The 24,101-nt window shown below is 42.7% G+C and overlaps 1 protein-coding gene across 3 annotated transcripts in view; it reads left to right on the top strand.

Annotated features, from left to right (window-relative positions):
- Positions 1–8,580: 8,580 nt before the first annotated feature.
- The window catches only part of PLCL2 (phospholipase C like 2), a 216,904-nt gene continuing 201,383 nt past the window's right edge, over positions 8,581–24,101 (top strand). Inside the window, exons 1-2 of one of the 3 annotated variants that reach the window (XM_052001846.1) lie at positions 8,581–8,711; positions 10,242–10,777. In XM_052001846.1, coding sequence (XP_051857806.1) covers positions 10,448–10,777 — 330 coding nt within the window. In that variant the 5' untranslated portion in view covers positions 8,581–8,711; positions 10,242–10,447. Of the gene's footprint in view, positions 8,712–8,828; positions 9,789–9,899; positions 10,778–24,101 lie in introns of those variants that run through there. The other 2 variants (XM_052001848.1, XM_052001847.1) reach the window with 2 other exon arrangements.

Below are 24,101 nucleotides of genomic sequence, written 5' to 3'. Positions count from 1 at the left end.
AGAAGAATTGCACATGTTAACATACATTGGATTGTTTCCTGTCTGGAAAAGGGGGTGAGAAAAGAGAGAAAGAGAAAAAATTCGAGCACAAGATTTTGCAAGGGTGAATGTTGAAAACTATCTTTGCATATATTTTGAAAATAAAAAAAATTATTAAAAAGTAAATAAATGCGAATAAAAATAGCAGAAAAGGAGGAGGAGGAGGAGGAAAAGAAAGAAGAAGAAGAAGAAGAAGAAGAAGAAGAAGAAGAAGAAGAAGAAGAAGAAGAAGAAGAAGAAATAGTAGTAGTACTAGTAGTTCAGGTACCACCTTCATTAAACCTTTTCTGATACCCTCAGCTGCTAGTGCCCTCCTTCTCAAACTACCTTGTATTTAACTGTTTTGTACATATTTGTATTTACTTACTTTATTTTTATTCTCTCTCTTTATTTATATATGTACTTCTTGTCTTTTCCAAGAGAATGTAAGGCTCCTCCATATAGGTTCTGTTTTTTTCTTTGTGCTTTTATCCACATGGCCTAGCATAGGATCTGATATATAGTAGTTGTCTAATAAATACCATTGATTGATTGATAGTTGGCTTTGTTCTACCAGGAGAAAGGATTAAAAATTTTAAGAAGACTCTCTCCTAAAAATGTTCTTTCACCTGACCTTCTATAATGTTTAAATCAATCTTGACCTTCCATGATACTCAAACACCCCCATAATCTTGTTAATTTGATGTTTCCCTTTTGGCTATTCTTGGCCATATCCTTCCCCAAGTTCCCCACAGAGCAACCACCGATGTTCTAGGAACCTTCCTCGATTTCACTTGCCGTTTTGGGCCACTAGTGGAGCACACAGGCTGTACTTAGGCCATCCTTAACTCTTGCTCCACATTCTTCTATTTCTTGGATCACCTCCTTCCCTCCAGCTCTTCTCTGCAGTTCTTTTGTGTTAAGTATTGCAGTCTGCTCAGACTCACCACTCACTTCTCCTTTGCCCTCATTTTTAATTCTTTATATACTCTAGAGTTCCATGACTTGCAGCCAGACAAGCCGGACTGGCTGCGGGAAATTTCAAGGTTCCTTTAATAATTTCCAACTTCTCCCTGAAATAAAGACCCATCTTTCTAACACCCGTGTTCTGCTTCAATATAATATGAAAGTGGAAACCACGGGCATATCTCTCTGCTGCCTAGGAAGGAAGCCAAGGTCTAAATATTTTCCCAGCTGCTGGTGCCATTCCCTCTGAGATTACCTCCCACAACCTCAGGATGTACCTTGTATATGTTTTCTTATTTACATGTAATCTCCTGCTCTGACATTCCCTCCCACCTCCTGTCTATCTTACATGTACATAGCTATTTACATGTTGTCTTTCCCATCAGATTGTGAGATCCTTGAGGGAAGGAAGTTTTGCACAGGGCCTGGCATGGAGTAAATATCCTTTGCCTTGATTATTGAGCATAATAGAATAATCAGAGCACAAACCTTAAGAGCCTCAGAGATTAATAATCAATCCTCCACCCAATACACAGCCAGAGAAGACTATTAAATTTATATAAGTGATCCCTATTCTAAAACTATTTGAACATTCACTCTTTTACTCTAATTTATCTTCCAAAAATGAAAAATAAATCCCATTATAGCAACCCGACTCAGGAGCTTAAAGCAGAACTATGCCTTTAAGACATATGAAAAATATACAAAATAAGAACTTAGTTAGAAAAATGAGTATTATTTTAATACACCAGAGGGGGGGGGAAATCTAAGACCTAAATGCTCTGAGTCAGAAAGACTTGGAAAGCCATAATGTTGGAACAGGCAGACGTAGCTTTGGCAATGAATGTGCATGTGAGTTGCAAGTGTCAGTAAACAGAGAACATGTTATTTTAGGAAGACTTGGAGAACATCTTATTAAGGATCAGGGAGTGGAGATTTTCTCTTTACACAGCATCAATGATACTATGCTTAGGTGTAGTCTCTCATTAAATTCCCACCAAGAGAGAGGGTTTGGAGAATGATGTTAGAAATGATGAAGGTCTTCAATTACAAAGGAAGGATAATTGGTCAGTCTATAACCATTTATTAGGCACCTACCATGTGCCTGGCACTCTGCTAAGTGCTGGGGATTCAAAGAGAGGCGAAGGACAGTCTAATGGGGAGGCAGCATGCATACAAACATGCTATGTACGGGATAAATAGGAAATTAGGAAAGGAAAACAGAGATTGTGTGGAGAAACAGGAGTGAGACTACCAACATTTCAGAGATATTGTCTAAAAAATAAGAAAAAGGACTTGTTCATCTGAATGTAACCAACAGAGATGAGTGAATACATGAACTGTAGCACTTGGCAGGAGTGCAGAAAATAAAGTGATAGAAATGGAGTTAGAAAATCTGAGATTTTCTATGGGAAAATATTTTTTCTTTTTTATTCCTTGAGGTTTTCTTTTTATTTTTTATTGAAGTTTTTTATTTTCAAAATATATGCATGGATAATTTTTCAACATTGACCCTTGCAAAACCTTGTGTTCCAAATTTCCCTCCCTTCTCCCATCTCTTTCCCTAGATGACAAGTAGTCCAACATATATGTTAAACATGCTAGAAATGTTAAATTCAATAGATGCATACATATTCATACAACTATCTTGCTGCACAAGAAAAATCAAATCAAACAAGAAAAAATGAGAAAGAAAATAAAAATGCAAGCTAACAACAACAAAAAGAGTGAAAACTCTATGTTGTGAACCACACTCAGTTCCTACAGCCCTCTCTCTGGGTGTAGATGGCTCTCTTCATCACAACACTATTGGAACTGGTCTGAATCATCTCATTGTTGAAGAGAGCCACGTTATGAGTTAGTATTTTAACTGAACTTCAGTTTCTTCATCTGCAAAAGGGGCATAATAAAGCTTAGGAAGCCTACCTTGATGGATTGCTGCAAAGCTGGAAATTAGATCATAGGGATTATAAGATCATAGATTTATCACTGGAAGGCACTTGGGAGATCATCTAATTCAGCTTCATTTTATAGATGTGAAAACTGAGGTCCATAGGTACTTAGTGAATGAGTGTCATGTTACGTGGCAGAGCCAGGATTTTAAGCCAGGTCTTTTAATTCCAAATCCAAGATCCATTCCATTGCATCATGCTGTATGGAAAATGCATTGCAAAATTTCCAGCACAAATGTCAATTATCATTTTTATTATTGTTATGAATAATAATATAGTATCTCACTTCTCTTGCTGCCCTGAAAATTTCTTTGAACATTATTTTTAGACGTTCTGTTACAAGAAAATCCTAGGCTTGGCAGAATAATGACTAGTATTTTGTGAATTTCTCCCCAAATTTAACTTCCATACAATTTTAAATGCCAAGAAAACACATTTTAGTAAGATAGTTCTATAGTCAGTTACATTAAAACTTACTCAATAAAAGCATTTAATGAAACAGAATGAGAAAGGATCACAAAAGAATCTGGGGGAGAAAAAGTGATAAATAGGAAGAAATGGTTCTATATGTTGTCCTTCCTTGGGTATTGAGATCTATTGGGGGTCATTCCCATGCCAATTGGCTAGCTCTAGACATGGAGGACAGACCATGCAGTTTCCTGGGCCCACATTCAGAGAAAGAGTAGCTACAGTCTTTGCTGTTCATTTGATGAAAAAAAACACACACTTAAAGCATCAGCAGGATGCTGACCAGGGAGATGGAGGAGACAAGCATTTATGGGGAATAAAAAAAGGAATCTGGCAGAGTCCTCTGGCTTCTGGCATCAGTAGTTATAGGTCTGCCAAGATGCTTTGGGAAACATTTTAATTTAAATGCCAACTTTATTTCAACGAAGTCTCCCTTGATCTGTTCATGGTAGATAGTAAGATAGATATTATTCACTTTAGAGGAGAAATAGATGAATGGAGGGTTGATCTTATGGAAAAAACCTGAAGGGTTAAAATCTGCTTCTTTTGTTCCTTTATTTTTACATCAGGAAACTTGTGGACATAAAACAAAGCAGAATGTGATTTGACAAATGACAGCACTAGCATTTGCCAATGTGAGAGACCGTGTTCATTCCAAAAGGAGAGTACTTGAAGACAAAGTCCACTTGCAAAGTTTATGACTGGCTTTTAATGTCCCAAAAATGGCAAATGACAACTCCATGAAAAATGTTGAGATCCTAAATATCCTCTTGCTCCTTTTCACTAACCTTAGCCTCATATAGTTATATATAAATGAAGAACATATGGAAGAAAAGGAAATAAAAGACATAGAATTTAAGAGATGGGAGAGCCCTCAGCACCTAGGTAGTCCAATTTGTGCACAACATACTCAAAGAGGGACCATTCAGCCTCTGCTTGAAATCATCCAAATAAAGGAATGTCCAAGGAACTGTTGGTTAGGAAGCTTTTCCTGACATTAAGCCAAAATGTTCCTCTTGGTGACTTCTGTATATTCCCTCACTCCTCTGCCTTATGTGGTCAAATAGAATGAATCTATTATTTTATTATTATATGATATCTTATTATTATTATTATATTATAGTAGGCTTTCAAATACTTGAAAACAGTTCTTGGGATCTTCATCCCCATCACCAATTCTCTTTTTATGTTCAGTTCCTTCATCTTATCTCGTAATATATGGACTCAAGACTGCTACCCAGTCCTTGATGTCCAGACTTGAACACAATTCTCTAGGAAAAATCTGAGGCATGATAGAACAGTCCTTTAGACCCATAGTTCCCCAAATGTGGTCCAGAGAATCCTGAGGGTTTCTGAAACCTTTCAGAGGGTCTACAAATTCAAAATTAGTTTTTATTTCCAACATGGCAAATATCTATAATTATAATCAACACAAACAAAAATGCTTTGGACAGATCTTTAATAATAATTAATAATTTCAAACAAAAGTTTGAGAACCACTGCTTTAGATTGTGAGTTCTTTGAGAAATGAGATTTTTTGTGTGGGAGTGTGTGGGAGGAGATTCTTTTTTTTTTTTTTTTTGCCTTTGCATTTCTGGTGATTAGTACCATATTCAATGCTTAATAAAAATGCTCATTGACTTGACTTGACTCAACGAATTCTCTGTTCATAAAAGCGGTGCCTCTCTCAGTGCAGTCTGAGATAAAATGAGCTTTCTAGCCTGATGACTCTCATTGATGATACTTATTGAGCTTGCAGCTCACTAAAACTTTCAGATCTTTTTTCAGACAAGTATTGTCTAATATGCCTTTTCCATCTTATACTTGTGAATTTGTCCCCACTGAAACCATAGATTGTGAGTGAATAAGGATGATTGAATTTCATCTTTATTCAATTTGGCCCAATACTCTGAACTGTCAAGAGGTATGTGCATACATACATATATGGAAACATGTATGTCTGTATGTATATTTTTGCCTCCTGGCTGTTTTATGTTATATTGGCTATCCATTCTAACTCTGTGTCATCTATAGATTCAGTGAGGATACTGTCTATATCTTTATCCAAGTCATTAATAAAAACATCAGATGTCTCAAAGCACAGATTCCTGGAGTACTCCACTGGAGATTTCCTGCCACTTTGGCATTAAACCATGAAAAACTACTCCCAATCTGACCATCCAACCAATTCTGAATTCTTTGGATTATAGTATCATCTAACCCATCTTGTTCCATCTTTTCTACAAGAAAAAAATGAGAAAAGAGTGGGGAAAATCCTTTTACAGAAAATAAAACCATAATTAAGCTAAGAATTGAGTAGTTTTTTTTTGGGGGGGGGGTCAGGTATCATTTTCCCATAGACTTTCCCCTTCCCCCTTCCAATGGACTTATCTCTTTTTTGAGATTCCTCTTTTTCTAAGTATAGATTAAAAAACAACTTTTTTGTCATCCTTTGCTTCCCTCACTAAGTTTAGGTCAGTCATCCTGAACTTTCGCATTCCTGACAATATTCTCATAGGACTATACCTTTCCCTTATATTTATCCTCGCCTACCAGACTTGCTTCTGTACATTTCTTCTGAAAAGATGTGTAGGCAGAGAGTTCCCTGTGCATCCACATTGGTTGCTTTAGACAAATCTCATTTATAGGAATCATTTCCCCCCCTTTTTTTTTTTTTTTGGATTTCACTCTCCCATCCCTCCTGGGCTGACTTTCTCTGAGACATTTTGTAATGTGGGATCTTTCTTCTCTTTCTCCCGAACCTTACAAAATTTGCTTTCCTGAAATCTAGGATGCTTGTCAGATATGCTTAGATGAGCTTTCTTTCACAAATACTAGCATAGAGTAGTCATTGGCCTTCCCAGGATTTCCATCATTTCTACCCCAGCAGTAGGTTCCTTCCTGTAGGTGAGAATCAGATACAGAAAAAAAGCAACAAATGTTTCCTTCATTTGTTCCTTTACCTTTGAAATGATCACTAAGGCAAGTCAAAAAGAGTTTTAGCTACTGTGCTTTTGGCAGAGAGAATGAGCTCCAATAGATGTCTGTATAATAATAATAATAATAATACCTAATATTTTGTTAATTATTATGGGTCAGGCACTGTGTAAGTAAGCACTATGCTATCTCATTTGGACTCTGTAATGTAGATGCTATCCCCATTTTATGGAGGAGGAAACTGAACCAAACCAAGGATAAGGGACTTGTCCAGAGTCACACAGCTAGTAAGGCCGGGCCAGTACTCAATCCACTGCTACCTCGCAATTGAAGCCTGTCCACATTGCTGTGATGGGCCACTAATTCCTCCTCTTATTTTCCCTTTCTGTCCAGATGGCTTGTAATATACTCCGATGACAAAATCATTTGTTTCTCCGTCTTTTTGACCTTTACTCAGATATTTTCCATTATGCTTCTCCTCCCTCTGGTTCCTGGATGTTCCATGAATATACCTTTATGAGCTTGAGTCAATGATAATCAGAGGATGATTTCACCAAGTTCACTCCCCTGAAAACTGGAACAAGGGGGTGGGGGCAATAGGGAGAGAAGGATGAAAATAAACAGAACCACACAGATACACTAAATTATAATTTGCCATAATTATTTTTTTAATTTGCTTTTTTTTAAGAGTCACTGGGTTAAACTGGATTTCTAACCTTTAAGTCACAATTTTTCTCTTTAAACTCTTGCTGTTTAAAAAAAAAAAACAAAACAACAATAAACAATCCACCAAATCATCCAATTTATTGGATAATCATCTATCTCAGGACAAGATGTTTTAAACAGTGTGTAAGGACTAGCACTGTGATTCACTGAGGTATATTCCAGCAGGGGGAAATTCCTCCTTTGATGAAGGTCAGGGTCTTCTCTGCAATTTATAATCTCAGAGAGCTAATTTAGAGCATGGAGAGATTAGGTGATGTGGCCAGAATCCCAAAGCCACCATGTTAGAGGCCAGGATGGAACCCAGTTTTTCTCCAGCTAGTTCTTGATCTTATTAAAAGCTGCCTCTTGGGTATCCTGGGGATGTTGCCCTGGATGATGCTCCCGATGTATGAGATGGACTGGAGGAGGCTTGTTTGGCCTGGGTGCAGAGCTCTGGACCCCTGGGGGGAAGCCTGCAGACCCCTTCCCCGAATATTTTTATGAGCAGAAATAGAGTATGTGGGATTAAAAGGGAACCAGTTGTCTTGAAATAGTTATCAAATACCCCAAGTTCCAAGTTTTCGGACCAGTTAAGTAAGAACCTCAGTTTCGGGGCTGGTGTCCGTCAGTGGCTGCAACACTAAGGAGTTTGGAGAGTCCCTGCCTTGCCCTTCCCTTCTCTAGGGTACCCCGGGGTTCCTTCCTGCCCCCCTATCTCACAGACTAGACTGAAGTGCCGATAAATCCACCCACAAATTGCACCCGTGAAGAAGTTTCCTTTTCTTCAATCCCATTCCCCTAAGTCTCAATCACTGGACAGGAGCGAACGTGGCCCAGGCCACTGGGGGTGGGGACAGAAGCCACCTGGGGGACCTGGGGAAGTGAGGAGGGGGCCGAGGAGGAGCAGCAGCTTCCGCTCCCCGGGGGGACAAGCTCCCTTCCGTGATGGGGAGCAGGGGTCGTGGGGAACAGCGAGAAGAGAGGAGCTGTTTTTTTTGGGGGGGGTGCGTATGCCCTCCTCACCCCTCCACTCCATCCCACGCGTCTCCGGGATCACGGGCTCCTCCCGGGACGTTCTCCTAGCAACCAGCCCAGCGAGCTCGTCCGGGAGGTTCCGGGGGACCCGCAGCCCCGGGAGGGCGCGGCGGGGAGGGCTCGGCCCGGCTGTGGGTCGCAGGGAGGGAGCGAGGGAGGTCTGCGGGCGCCTCCGTTGCGCCACCCGGGCCGTGTGATTGGCAGCTGCAGCTGAGGGGGGCGGGGGCGGGGAAGGGGAGGTGCCCGCCCCCCTCCCGCCGCCCCTGGAGGAAGGAAGGGAGGGAGGGCCCGAGGCTGGGGGCAGGGAGCCCGAGGGCTGGGCGGGCGCAGAGCGCTCGGGCTCGGGCTGGCGGGCGGCTGGGCTCGGGCCGCGGCCGCCGCTGCTGCTGCTGTTGCTGCTCGGGCCGCCCCTGGGGCTGCCTCCTGCGCCCGGTCCGCCCGGCCCGGAGGGAGCCCGCGGAAGGAGGAGCAGCGCGGGGAAGCGGCAGCCGCGGGGCCACCCCAGCCCCAAGAGCCGGGCTCTGTGCATCCGGCTTCGAGGAGAGCAGCAGCAGCAGCCGCGGCGGAGGAGGAAGAGGAGGGACGCTGGAGACCCCGACCGCGGGCTGGGAGACAGGGGGCGGCTTCTAGGTGGGTGCTGGCCGGGGAAGGGGCGGGGAGATGTCGGGGTCGGCTACTGCCGGGGTGGGGGGGGGAGAGCGCCGGAGCCAAGGGGCCGGGGGATGGAGGGAGGGCGGGGCCGGGGGCCGGAGTGATTGATGGAGGGAGGGAGGAAGGGGAAAGGTGGATGTGTGGAGCCGGGGGATGGATGGATGGATGCATGCAACGGAGGAGGAGGGAGGAGCAAGGGGATGGATGAATGGGAAGGGGCGCCCAGGGATCAGCTGGAGGCAGGGGCATGGCTTGATTGGAACGAGAGCACGAGGGCAAGCCGGGACACGAGGATGGAGGACTGAGGAGCCGATGAGGAGTGGGCTAGGGGACCTGCAGGAGCGGGACACTGAAGGCCCGGAGAGCGGCCGGACCCCGGGCGGCCCAGAGGGCAGCAGGCGGCGGGCGGGGCGGGCAGGTACCCGGGTGGGCTAGATGCGGGCCGTTAACCACGGCCGTCCCGGACGCCTGGCTCCGTGCCGAGTTCGAGGAGAGGGACGTTTGGGGAGGATGAAAGAAGGAGCCTTCCCTCTCCTCCCCTCTCCACGTCCTGGCTTTGGGGGACACTGGACTCACAACGGGGGAGTTGAGGGAGAGATGAGGAAGGAGCCCGGGACGAGAGGCTAGGCTGCTACTGCTGCCCCCCCGCCTGCCCGCCCGGCCCGGGCTGGGACTGCGGAGTGGCTGCAGGGGGCAGCGAAGAGTCCGTATGGAGACAGGCGCCTCGGGAGAGCTCCGGGGCGGGCGGGCTGCGGGAGCCCGGCTCCCGACCCTTCACTTACTGGGGAGCGGAGGGCGGCAGGGCTGGCACCGCCGAGCCCGGCTCCCCCCGCCTCGACCTTGGCTCCCTCCCTGCCCTCGGGGACACGGACACGAGCGAGAGGCCAGGCGCCTACCAATGTCACTGCGGTGAGCGAACTCCCCGGCCGGCCCCTCCCGGGCACGGCAGCCCCCAGCCCACCTCCGGGCTCGCGGGACTGCCGGCGGGCGGGCTCGGCAGGTCCAGGGGCAGCCCCTTCCGCTCCGCCCGGGCCGCCTCTCAAGGACGAGCTCCGTGTAAGTTTGTTTGTTTACCCCGTGCCTGGAGGTTGATGGGGAGACACCGGCCCCGCTGCAGCCTCCGGGATGGCTTCGGCAGAAACGCCTGCCAGGAGCTGGGGAGGGGGGCAGAGACTCTGAAGGTGTGTGCGTGTGTGCGCGCGCGTGTGTGAGTGTGCGTGTGTGTGCTGGGCTCTGGGAGTGAAAGGGGAAGAAAGGCGGCGGCAGGGCCACCTCAGCCCCCGCCGCTCGCCTCCGTGGGGGGAGGGCTGGGAGCGGGGAGTGCGGCCGCGGGGAGGGTGTTATTTTTGGAGCCTGCAGCAAGGAGAGGTGGTCAGCGTGTGCTGGCTGCCTGCGTGTCTCCGGGTGTGGAGGGGCCGGTTTCTTCTCCCAGGTGCTGAAAGCCCGAGCTCCGCCGCGAACCAGCCAACGGCAATGAAGACATTTTCTTTCCTCTTTTATTTTTTTCAGCCTCCAGGTCTGTAACTCCGAAGGAGGCAGCCCCGAACGCACACACATTTTAAATCTAAATTAAAAAGAAAAGCGGAAGAAGCTGTGGAAGCAGCAGCCAGAGGAGGAGGGGCCGAGGCCACAGCAGCAGCGGCAGCAGCCCCTCAGCAGCGGGGAGAGAAGGGGACCTCTCTGTCCTGGGCTGCCGCCGCCGCGCCGGGGGACTGATGGCAGATTTGGACCGGGGGGCCGCCGGCAGCGCCGGGGGCCTGCCCACCTCCCCGGGACCTGTCCTTGGAAAGGTGGCCTTTAAAGCAGGAGATGGAGAAGGAGGAGGAGGTGGAGGTGGTGACAGTGGCGTCAGCTCGGGGAGAGCACGCTATGACAGCAGCAGCGGGGTTTCCAACGGAGACTGCACCCTGGGGGTATTAGGGGAGGACCCCAGGACCGGGAAGCCCATCAGCCCTTCTCGAGGAAACCATCCTCCCCTGGGGACCCCGGCTGTGGGGCGCGAGAACAAGCCCGGTGGCATCCCCCGCAGGAGTAGCATCATCAAGGTAAGGAGCATGATGGCCCCGACTATCCAGAAAGGGATCCAGGGGCCCCTTGGATTTTCTTCCTTCTCAGGAGGGGACGTCGGAAAACTGCCCTGTAGCAAGCCGGACAATGGCTTTGGGCCGGTGGAAGAACAGCCTGGAGAATGAGTGCTTTGACTGGATGAGGATCCAGGGCTCCATGGCATTTCCCTAGTGCAGTTAGGGCCCAGAGGAAGGTGACAGGGTCAGGACGGGGTCAAGATGTGAAGGCTGGTTCTGGCTGGGCCAGGAGCCTGGGGACCAGCCTGGGGGCTTGGGGAGGTAGTGGCCCGAGTCACCTGTGTTATCCGGAGACACGGCCTGCACCTGTCTGTGCCTCACTGTTCCTACGTGCTGCTGGAGATGGCAGTCTGGGCCAGGTGACAGAAACCCAGAAGGTTTCCCACTGCATTTTCAAGGCATGGGGATTATGTGAAATCCTGCCCCTGCAACCAGTCTGGGTAGGCAGCAGCCGGGGAGTGTGGTTAGCGATAATTTGGTGTGTTTACTAGTTGCTTCTAGGAAATGGATGCATGTCATGGGACAAGGTCTCTAGTCACTGGATCACAGGAAGACATGAGTAGGTTTTCTCAATAGAACTCCTCATAAAAATGTAGATTTCCCTTTCCTTGAATCCCAAAAAACATCAGTAGTTTTTTCTAACCTGACGAGATAGGTTTGAGGCCTTCAGTTTTTTTTCTCGGTTTTCTTTTTGCCTCTAAGGTGGATTTTGTAAAGGGAAGAGAGAAGCAAAACAAAATTGTTGTTTTGGTTGAGGAAGGTAGAGGGCAGAGATGTATTTTTTGCTTTAAAAAAAGTACTATCCACAGTTCTTGACTTTGTTATGGTTTCACTCTAATTTTCCATTTCGGTCTGCAATGTAAAAATAAATGTCTGATGCTACAAGGCAAGGAAGGGGGAAAACCAGTTGATGAGCTGTGATGAGGGCGAGCAAGCGCTTTCCAAAGTTGCCTTGGAAAGACAAGGATCTCGATTTCTTTGAAAATCAAGGGGAGTACAAGGACGGTCGGTGGTGAAACACAGTTAACAAGCACTGTGCCCACCCTTCCTGTCACTCAAATGATGCTTCTTGTTAGCTGCTGCTAAAATGAGAAGGCTGGGAGGTCTGCCGGGGTCGGGGGTGGTAGAAAACAAACCATAACTTAGCTCAGAGGGAGCTGAATTGAACCAAGGGTGAGATTCTCTGTCTACTTGGGCCTGCAAAATATCTCCCAAGTATTTCTGACCCACTTATGGACTTCTGCAAGGATCCACTGAAGCTGACCACAGTAGCAACTGCACAGAACAGGCAGTTGTGAAACTGATTTTCGCTGTGTCATCTGTTTGGGCTGTTTGTGTCTGGGTGAAGGGTAGAGATGAAAGCTTATGTTTTAACTACCTGAAGCCCAGGGACACCCCAGACTCTATTCTTAGTGGTCCAAGAGCTTTATTCTGGCGTTTTTACTCATGGATGTTTCCATGGACGTTGATTGGAATAAAAGCTATTGCTTTCCTTCACGCATAAGAATCAATAACATTGATTGAGTAATTTAAGTTACTTTTATTGGCTGTCAAATATTTGTGTTTGGGTGTTTTTTTTTTTTTTTTTTGGTCTGTAGTGTTTACATGAGTGAAATTTGATTTAAAACTATAAACAATTGCTAGCCTCGTTAATTGTTCGATTTCCTTTTGCAGATTGTTTTGGGGATGCTGTTTTGATATTGTTTGGGGGTGAGATTTTTTTAAAAAATTAGTGCTTTGGAACCTATGCGTACTGTAGGGTTGCATTTAGCTATTCCAATTGGATTTTCAAACTGCATTTAATCACAATGAATGGTAATTTTGCATTTCTGGAGATCACGAAAATAAATGTCAGACGATTTGAATTTGTGGGTGATTTCTATTGAAATAGGGCCTGTGTTAGATGTGACATTTAAGGTCATGACCCTGGCAGCACAGTGGAATAGGGTTGTGTAATTGTGAAACATACCCTTATTTTGGGACAAGGGCTTCTATGATGAGAGAGAGAGAGAGAGAGAGAGAGAGAGAGAGAGAGAGAGAGAGAGAGAGAGAGAGAGAGAGAGAGAGAGAGATTGGATTATTTTAAAAATAATTTTATAATTCATCCCTTTTAATTGTAGATCTGTGATTTAATGATCCTCCTATTCTCTTCCTTATTCTTTTTGGTGAATTTAGGATAAAAAAATCCCCACCAAAATAATTTCTTAATATTGTACTAAGAGGATAAATTTCATTTCTTTGGATTTACTAGACTCTAATGATTGGTGTCAGTTATTATGATCTTTCTCTTCTAGGTGATTTGATTGACCATTTTTAGTTCATCATCCTTGAATTTTTATTCTTATATGTCAGTGGGAAAGGAGTCATTAAATATTATTGGAACTTAGACAAAGCAGTGATCTGTCCTGGCTCTTTTCTTCTATTTCTACATTCTCTTGGTGATCTCAGTAGCTTCAAGGGTTCAGTTATCATCTCTATGCAGGTGATTGCCAGATATAGCTAGCTCTCTAGTTTTAATCTCTTTTTAGCTTCAGTCTCAGATCATAAACTACCTAATGGATATATCCAAAGCCAATCTCGTTGTCTGTCCCTCAAAAGCCCTCTCCCATCCTAAATTCTCCATTTCTATAAAGGGCACTGCCATCTTTCTGGTTTTGTGACCTTTTAGTCATCCTGACTCTTTCTCCTCCATTATTCCCTATACACTCATTTACAAATCTTGTTGATTGTAATTCCAGGAACATTTCTGAATACTTCCCCTTCTCTCCACTCACCCTCATAGAGTATATCATCACCTCTTCTGTAGACTAATGCAACTTTTCTTGCCTCCAGTCTCTTTTTTTTTCCAATTCATCCAATTCCACAGCTACCAAATTGCTTATTATAAAATATAGATCTGACAATGTCGATGTCTAACTCAGGAAGCTTCAGTGGTTCTCATTTGCCTCCAGGACAAGGTGTAACTACCTCTGGTATTTAAAAACTGCCTTTTCAGGCTTACTGCACATTCTTCTCCTTCATGTGTGTCATGTTTCAGTACAAATGGCTTTAGTTGGCTCTTTTCTTGATACCAGTCTTCTGACATTTATATGTGTGTGTGTGTCTGTGTGTGTGTATCATGCTAGGAAAGCAACCCCTCTAGAATCACTCCTACCTTCCTTCAAGGCTCATCTCAAGTGTAACATGTTAGGGAAGGTCTCACCTGATTCCCTGCTTTGCTAATTTCCTCCCTTCTCTTGGAAATTATTTTGTACTATTACACACACACAAAGACATACATCTTCCCTTCTCCTGGAAATTATTTTGTATTTAATACATATACATACATATGTGTGTGTGTGTATTCACAATCACACACATATTTTATTTCCTTCTCTGGCTGCATGTTATTTCCCTTTTAATAACATGTAAGCTCCTTGAAGGTAGGAACAGTTTCAGTTTTTTGTCTCTGCATTTCTGGCATCTAGAATGGTATCTGGCTTATAAGCACTTAACAAAAATGCATGTTGACTGAATGAATGCAGGCGCCAAATTTTGCCAAAGAGTTAATAGCAAAGTAGCTGATTATGATTGAAATGACTTATTTACTGATTTCTTTTGTGTGGTAGTCAAGATAAACTTGTGGGATTAACATTTTAGAGAGCGATAATCCTAAGGAAAGTTAACATGTTTGGAATGTTAGATGTAAGTGTAAGAAAATATCCTAATATTAAAAAAAAAGCTTTCATCCTAGAGGATGTAACCTAGAAGAAACTCTTGAGCTCATCTAGTTTGACCCTCATTTTGCAGAAAAGGAAACTGAGACCAACTTGTCCAAGGACACACAGACAGTGGCAGAAGGAGGATGAAGGGCAGGATAGCCCAACTCACCTATTCTGTTAAAGCAGGCCTCTTTACCATAGATTCCTCCAGAATAGATTCCAGGAGCTCTGGGAACATGGAATTTCTTTTCTCTCTCTTTTTTTTCCTGCTTGGCAATTAGTGTTAAGTGAGTTGTTCAGAGTCACACAGCAAGTGTTAAGTGTCTGAGGCGGCATTTGAACTCAGGTCCTCCTGACTCCAGGGCTGGTGCTCCATCCACTGTACCACCTAGCTGTCCCTGGAATTTTGGCTTGGCAGAAGACAGGGAGATACTGTTAAGCAGAAGAAAAATCCGACAAATGGCAGTGGTATTATGTATTGAATAGGAATATGTTTGTCTTTAAAAATTGCTTCTCTGGAAATAAATCCAGCTTTGTAGACAACAAGGTAAGGTTGTAGCACAGCTTAGTAAGGAACAAGCAGACATCTTGTGATGTCATATAAGTGACATCTATCACTCAATAAACATTTATTGTGACTTTTTTTGTGGGGAAGACATATTAGGTGGGAGTGGGAAGAATTGGGAGTTCAAATCAGACACCCTAACTGCCCTTTGATGGTTCCATAACTGCAGAGGGCTAGTCACTGGTAATGTCTGTTTTTCTCTTCAGTCCTTAAAAATTATTTCAGGAGTCCATGACATATTTAGATTTTAATTCATTGGCTTGTGTCTAGAGTTTTGGTAGAGCCATTAGTGGGTCAGTTTCAGGAATCTATTAGGTGAAAACATTGCTTTCATTCCTCTTTCCCACAATTCACTTGATCACAATACTCAAATGCATTACAGTTTTTGTTTTGAAGCAGATAATTTGGCTTAATTACTCAAATGGCTTCCTATGCTTGATTCAGTGTAGTCTTTAAATATTTTTAAAAATTAATGTTAAATGTGAAGTTAAATTCTGCATTTAACCTCCAATTTTAGAAAAAAGTTATATTTCAGTACATATTATGTTAGTTATTCACTTCATGGAATTGGGAAGTTTTTGCTATTAGAAGGAGTATAATTAATTGAATAATTTGCCTGGCAGCTTTTTGAAAAATAGGAATTTTGTACCTATAGATTAAATTCTTTGGGCCTCCAAAAGTACAATGTATTTTGAATTTTTAAAAATTATTGGCAAGAAAATTGGCTTTAGAACACTTTGATCTTGTTTCTCCTGTTCACATCTTGGTGAAGGTAAAATTGTGCCCCACTAGGCATTCGAGCACACAGTAGGTACCATATAAATGCTTCTCTTTCCCCTTCCCCTTTTGCCATAGCTCTAGCTTGAGTTCTCTCTCTAGCTGGAAATCTTGCTAGAAAGCTACAAATATGGACAGAGAGCTGGAAATTAGGTAGTGCTACTGTTTCTGGCAGGCAGTAGGCCCACTGGCAGAAGAATTCCAAAATTGGCATAACCACCCAGTTTTATAGGAATTGGCCACTGATGGTCAGGCAGCCATCGTGGTATAGTTAGAGGCAGCTGGTATATGGGGCACTCACATGGACTCTGGAGCAGCCAGGTGATCTGAGTTCAGATCTCAGTCCTGCCACAAACTGCCTGGGTGACCTTGTGAATAAGTCACTTAAGTTTTTGGAGGTCTCAGTTTCCTCATTTGTAAAAATGAGATTATCAGATAGAATTACACCTCCAAGGACTCTTCCAACTCTAGATCCTCTGATTTTAAATTCAGGGACTGTTTAAAGAAGGGAACAATGGGAACTCGGACTCTGAATGTGGGTAAGAGGAGTTGTTTTCCATATTTGTACACTCAATCATATGGCCACAGGTCCAGAAAGAGCTCTGAACCAATGGACAGTTTCATTCTTTAATTATTTTCAACTTTAATTATTCTTGCTGACTAGCTATGAAACTTAGTTGTTTCTATATGTTACGAGTGGCCCTCTAAATTTTGGGGCCCTGTGGAGAAGCCCTGATCACCATGCCTTAGTTATGGCTCTCAGAATCTCCCCCTTAAGGTTACTCTTTGTTTTATAAATACACCTGCAAAAGTACATGGCCATTCCCTTTGTAACAGCATTTAGGATTTTTATCTCTGTATCTCCAATGCCTATCACAGTACCTTATGTATAATAGATATTTAATAAATACTTTTGTTATCATTAGTCATTTTTCAGTGAGTCTTGGCTCTTTGTGACCCCATTTGGGGTTTTCTTGGCTAAGATATAAATATAGTTTGCTATTTCCTTCTCCAACTCATGTAACAGATGAGGAAACTGAGGCAAGGTAAAGTGACTTGCCCAAGATCACACAGCTTAGTGAGCGTCTGCGGCCATACTTGGAACTCAGCAAGGTTAGGCTTCCGAGCCAGCACTCTATCCACTGAGCCACCTAGCTGCTAATTGATTTTTTTGATTGATCTAAAACTGGAAGAGGCCATCATGTGGTCCAATCTTCCCTTTTTGTAGGTGGAGAAACCGAAGGACAGTGGGATTAAATGGCCGGCCCCAAGTCGTCCAGGTGGAATCTGTACAGACATTCTCCGATTTCAGATTCAGTCCTTTTGTGGCCAAAGCTTTTTGCCTTTCATTTAGCCTGTGCCAACAGCCAGCCTGAATATTTTAGTTCAGAAAATATCACCAGACGATCCCTCATCTTCCCTTTAGCTTTTGCCGGAGGATTATTGAAAAGACCAAGTAGAAAAGGGCTGATTTTGCCCATTGGAAGAACTTTGGTCAGAATTTGGCATTTGCCTCACAAAAGAGTAATGGAGGACGTTCATCTTAATTCTGAAAAGTTCTCTCTCACCTTTGTCACAAGCGCTTCCTCTTTCAGCTCTCCCCCCCTCTAGATAGGTACATTTTTTGTTTGTCTGAATATTCACCAAATCCATGACAACCAGTGACCCAAGGTTCTTTGAAGTTGGATATTGCTGCTCTCAGACACTGGAGTGAATTTCTTAGAATTCTCTTTGAATCTGCGAGCAGGCTTTCCTATTTCAAACTACACTGCAGGTGGTCCTGAGTAGCCTCTGTTCTTTTTTTGTACTCGAGTCACCCACAGCACTGGCTATAGCAAAATAAAGCAATATTACTGGTGGCAAATACTGTTATTAAAGCAGTAAGGGCACTGGAATTCTCCTTTTCTGTTTTGATTTTGTGACTTCTAAGTTCAACCAATAGATTTTTTTTTTCTCTTTCTACTAGCACTGGCTTGAAGGACTGTCAGTACATTCAGCTAATAGGTTTTTTGGTCAGTTTATTTGTGCTGTTTTTAAAAAATTAATTAAATTTGACAACTAATCTTGATTAAACACCTATGTGTCTATGCATTGTGCTAGGAATACAGAGGGGGAAAAACAGGCCCTACCCTAAGGAAATTTTTTGATCAGAGTTAAGGAATCTGAAGAAATTTAGAATTTTACTGATTTTTAAAAATCCTGTATTTGTGCAGAAATCTTTTATCTCTTTGGTTTCCTCGATGGCATGACTTTGGCCCTGGGCTTGACTCATGGCAGTTACTTATTAAAAACTTCTGGATTGATTGATATTTAATCCTATGGACTGCCTCCTTTCTCCCAGACTTAGGCAAAAATTTGTAACTTTTGAAATATTCAGCATGCATTCTAGAGGCATTTCCCAAAGTACTTTTAAACATAATGTGGTACTTTCAAATTTGTTACTTCCGTCAATTAATCAATCCATAAACATTTATTAAACAACTCTTCAGTGCCAGACGCTGGGCTGAGTTCTGGTGATGTAAAGACAGAACTCACACAGGTCTTGCCCTGTTCTCAGGTGGAGTGTGTATATGTGTGTGTATGTATATGTATGTGTATATACATACACTGGAGAAGGAAATGGCAAACCACTTCATCATCCCTGTCATGAAAACCTCAAATGGGGTCACAGAATCGGACATGATTGAACAACAGCAAAATATGTATAAACACAGTACTATATGTCCACACATATATACCATATATTTACACCATCTACAATATAATATATTTATATATGTACACATACATGGTTGTAAACACACAAACATATGTGTATATACTGGAGAAAGAAATGGCAAAGTATGCTGGTATCTCTGCCCAGAAAATCTCAAATGGAGTCACAAAATGTTGGACATGACTAAAATATAACTGAACAACAACTATAGATATGATGAATGTATATTTATATTTATATGTATACACATGTATACATAAATGTATATATATATATACATATCTGCTTATATATATGTCATATATTCACAGACTATACATGTGGAACATTCATATAATATACATACTTGTGCGTGCATAAACATATGTGTGTATATCTATCTGTCTGTCTTAACTAGTTTTACCACTGAACAGCAATAACAGCCAATTGATCTCTAGTCCTTAGAGTTTCAATCTCCAGAATGAAATCCTAGAAGGCCATGGCCAGGCTGGGCTCCCTTCCCCTCAGCTCCCTTCCTCCCTGTCCGTACTTTCCTACCTTGCTGGGGCTTCTCGCCCTGAGATGCGTCCATCCTCAGGCCATCATTTCCAATCGGTGAGTTCCTTGCCCAGACCATCATTTCATGAAATACTTGGATCATGATTACTTCTCACCCAGTCTGGACTTTTGCACCTTTTTGCCATTGACCTTCTTTATCTCTCCCTTTTTCTCCTCTCCAGCTCCCTTTTATCTTCCTCATTACATTCGTAAGCAACTTGAGGGTAGCAACTACTTATTTAAACTTACATTTATATCCCTGACACTTAGCACAGTGACTAGTTTGTAGTAATCAGGTAATAATGTTCCCTTTCTCTCTGTCTTCCTCTCTCTCTTCTCCATTCTATTTAAACTTATTTCAGGAGCCCCACAGTCCTCTGAATGATTGTTTTGATGGCAAATTGAAGGCAGAACTGGAGGACTTTCTTTCAAAATTGACTTTGCAACCTGTGTGACGGGTGCCAAATATCTGTTTTCCCTCAGTTTCCTCATCTGTAAAAAGCAGGGACTAGAATAAAGGGTCTCTCTCAGTTCTAAAGTTATGTAATAGAAAGGTTTGACTTTTAATCCAGTTTCTGAACCCAGCTTTTGTTTTGCCCAACCTCCAAATGCCATTGGTTTCTCTTGGTGGTGGTTAAGAGTAGGCGGCTATTTGACTAGCTGACCTACCTTAGGGAATTATGTATTACAAAGAAGAAATATTTCTTTAATCTGCAGTATTTTGGAAACAATCAAGAGGAAATAAGTAAGCTTTTTATTTCAAGCCAGTTCCAATAATATTTGTCCAGTAATAATTTTAATAATATTTGAATGTTGGTTTGGTTTTTAATAAGTTCTGGAAAGTCTTAACTGGACTTGTTATACTCTTCCTTTGTACTACTGAAATTAGATCTCAGACCACTGAGGCCATTTAGGACTTATGTGGTATGGTAGATTTTTAAATCAAGGTACAAGAGAATTACTCAATATTTAAATTTTTTACTGATCTCATGGATTATCTAAAAGGTGGCTGAATTTGGAGGTTGAGGACCTGAGTTCAGATCCCATCCCCAACACTTAATCATTTGGTTTTTCTGAGCCACAATTTCTTCATCTGTAAAATGAAGTGATTAGATTCCCTGATCAGTGTTGAAATCTGTGATCCTCTGACCCATGGGTTCTCCTGATCTTGAAATAGAAGACTAATTTTAACTTTGGAATTTTTTCTTAAGATAGCTTTGTAGGTCATCCATGATCTGATTCAACTGAAATTTTCTTAGCCTTATTGGCCTGTTGCTTAACCTGAAGTGTGTTGGACTGTGCAGAGATTCCAGAGGTATCCATAGACCTGAATAGGAAAACAACTTACATTTTCATTTTCAATAACATTCGGTTTCCTCGGAAATCCTGTGTATTTTGTTTTATGAATTTAGAAGCATTGTTCTGAGGGAAAGTCTGAAGCCTTTTCTAGACTGCCAGAGAGGCTCCATTGGTTCCCAAAAGGTTCAGAACCCCTGATCCACTTTCTACATTAAGAAATAGAGTTCCTTACCCCCTTTTATTTTCTTCCCTTTTTTCACCTTTAAAAAGGAAACAATTTTCTTTTATCTGTATAAAATATATTCATCATTAACCTCTCACTGTGTGTACATGTTTGTGTGTGGAGAGGCAGGAGCAAGGGAAGCTAGGTAACAAATTGAACCACTAATGACTTTTTGAATATCAGGAAAACTATCTAGTTAAAACCTGTGGCCTTTTCTCATTTTTTTCTCATTTTTTTCATTTTTTATTCTATTCTTTTAGCCCAAATCTGGTGGTAGCCATGGAGGCTGCTTATTTATACTATTTAATAACTCCCAGTGGAAGCTATAGCCAGATTCCTCTCCTGGGCATATGTACATATGGTGATTTGGAAATGGCAGCTAGATATTAGCATCTTCACAGAAGGCTAGCAGCTTTGTTTAAAAAGGATTAATAATGGAATCATAGGACTTCAGAGCTGGGAGAGAGCGCACAAAACCCTTTTACAGTCAGGGAGGCAAAAAACCATTCTGATTAGTACATTTAACTGTGAGCCACGGCTGAGCACATTTATTTGCATATTAGCACAACAGAATAGAAAAAAAAAAGCTGTTATGTAATACTGCAGCATTGAGGTATTAATAGACAAAAAGTGAGGTCTTTTAAATGTCTATTTTTGACAGTTTATTTTTGAGTAAAGTGATCTGCATGTGTATACATTATATGCTAATGTGTACATACTAGCTGAGCTCTAGGGCCCCTACCTCTCAAGTGCTAGGATTCAGCCAGCAAAATCTATGTCCTGGTGGTAGTTTAAGAACAGATGGAATTGTGGTTAGCTAACAGTTATCGTCGCCTCAATTAGAAGGAGGTGCCCGCTTTCCAGAGTGAGCGTGTCCAGGGAGAGACCGTTGTGTTTTTTGGTGAAGATCTCTGGTGATTCTGATATTGTTGACCAGTTTATGGAACTATAGGGGGGTAGAGGGCTCCCATTACCTGTTTATACTTTAGACTTTCTCAGAGCTGCCAGTACTCCAGGAATACCACACACTGCTTACTTTCAACCCCCAATCCCCTTGTTCCACTTCCAAATCACCTTTTCTCCAAGTCCTGATGTCCACTCTGGAGTTGGGCTGATACCTTTTTTGAAAGCTCTAGTAGAAGTTAGGGTGTCTCCTTTAAATTAAATGCTCTCCTGAGTTGCTTTGTAGATATTTTACTCCAATTACCAAGCCAACAAAATCCTTCAGATGTTTTGACATTGCATGTTTTGATGTAATCCTAGACTTGGGAGAACAGAGCTTGTTGACTCTCGAAAAGTTGAAATCCCACTTTGGAAGATTATGACTTTCAAGCAATATTCAACTGAACAAATATTTATTGCAGGAGGGATGCAGTTTATAGATTTTAGAGTGATTTTTTTTCTCCCCCTTTCAAATCAAAAAGGCCTTCAATGTTTTAATTGCATCCATTTCTCCTTGGGGTGCTCCTTCCCCCAAAAGCTCAATATTCAGCTGAACAAATATTTATTGTAAAGGAGGGATGCAAATTATGGATTTTTAGAGTGATTTTCTCCTTCCCTTCTCAGATCAAAAAGGCCCTCAATGTTTTGGTTGCATCCATTTTTCCTTGGGGCGCTCCTTCCCCCAAAAGCTCAATATTCAACTGAATAAATATTTATTGTAGGGGGGATGCAATTTATAGATTTTTTAGAGTGATTTTCTCCTCCCCTTCTCAGATCAGTAAGGCCCTCAATGTTTTGGTTGCATCCATTTCTCCTTGGGGTGCTCCTTTCCCCAAAATCTTAATATTCAGCTGAACAAATATTTATTGTAGGGGGAGATGCAATTTATAGATTTTTTAGAGTGATTTTCTCCTCCCCCTCTCAGATCAGAAAGGCCTTCAGTGTTTCTCCTTGGGGCGCTCCTTCCCCCAAAAGCTCATTCTGAACTATTTCTGAAGCACCTGCTCTGGGCTGAGCATATCCCCACATTAACTTTATTTGAAGACAAACAGTCCTGGGAGACATTTGTTCTGAAGATCTCCCCACCAGGGGCTAAGCATGCAAAATGCTGAGCCCAGCTTTAGAGGCTGCTCTGCTTTTCTCCTGTCCAATATAAATATTTTCTCTAATAATAGAAGATGAAGGGGAGAGGACCCCAGATCTCAGATGGAGGGCCGCTTTAGGGATCACTTGAAGTTCATGTGGAAGGGAAAGTCTTTTGTGGCAGCCATCAGTAGAAACTCCCTCCCCCGGTCCCCAGTTGTCATCCCTGCCCCTTTAAGGACTGGAGAGCAATCAGCCCAGCACCCTGCAGGTGGGAGGCACAGGTGTTAGTGGGATGCATTGGGTTAACCTCTGGAACTCTCTTTTTTCATTATGAGCTTTCTAAAGGGTCAGGAACTGTCTTAGAAATGATGCAGAAGGCCTCCATTTCCTTAGCAGGCAGGCAGATTTTTGCATTTCCTCCAAGTCTTTCTGAATGATCACATAGGCTGAGGATGTTGTGTTCTCCCTCAATCTAACTGGACTCAGTTGGTCATCGATGCTCTTTGGCTGCCCCCTCTTGCCCTGGCCAGGTGTGTGGGTAGTGGACCAGATCAGGAGGACCTCAGACACTTCTAGCTGGAACAAGTCTCTTAACTCTGCCTCAGTTTCCCCTATCTGTAAAATGAGCTGGAGAAGAAAACGGCCAACCCATCCAGTGTCTTTGTCAAGAAAACTCCAAATGGGGCTCTAAAGAATCAAGCACAACTGAAAATGACTTAATAAGCAAAACTAAGTGGAGAGAAGGTACAAAATGCATTCTGTCACTTCCTGCCATGGCTGTTGAATAATCTGTCCAGAAGAAATGCTACCTTCTTGTAGAAGAGCTCCAGTATTGGCCTAGTCCATTTCCTCATACATAATAGTCACTTAACAGATTCTTGTTGATCGATTAATGGGTTTATTGGAGAATGGATTTAGAATGGAAGGGAACTCAGAGAGCATCATCTTTTCATTTTAAACTTGAATACGTTGAGGCCTGAAGGAGAAATAACTTGTTCTGAGTCACCTGAGCAGAAAAAAGCAGAGATTGAAATAGAATTCTGGTCTTCTGACTTTTTAACTACATTTCATTGTCCCTCAGCATTTTACACTATATTCTCATCTTATGCAAAAATAATAAAAAAATGAAATGAACTTTCTTTACATGTTATTGTTGTTGCTTTGTCAAGACTGGTTTGAATTGAGAGCAAAAGGGAATTATTTCATGAGTGTTACTCTTGAGGTGAAATGCTTCCTTGCTTCTTACAATGTTGAGCTGATAAAATTGTGTTGAATAAGAATGACTCCCTTGGTGCTTCCTAAGTGTTCTAGGCCATCGATACTTTCCTTTTGCCATAAAAACCTTTGTGATTGAGAACAATGAGTTTAGAGTCCAGTCCAATCCACCAAGCACTTAACAATCCCTTTTTATATTCCAGGCACTGTGCTTGGTACTAGGG

Source organism: Antechinus flavipes, chromosome 5 (assembly GCF_016432865.1).
Source record: "Antechinus flavipes isolate AdamAnt ecotype Samford, QLD, Australia chromosome 5, AdamAnt_v2, whole genome shotgun sequence".
Taxonomy (NCBI): Eukaryota; Metazoa; Chordata; class Mammalia; order Dasyuromorphia; family Dasyuridae; genus Antechinus; species Antechinus flavipes.
Note: the sequence above shows the minus strand (reverse complement) of the source record. Positions and strands in the feature narration are given on the sequence as shown.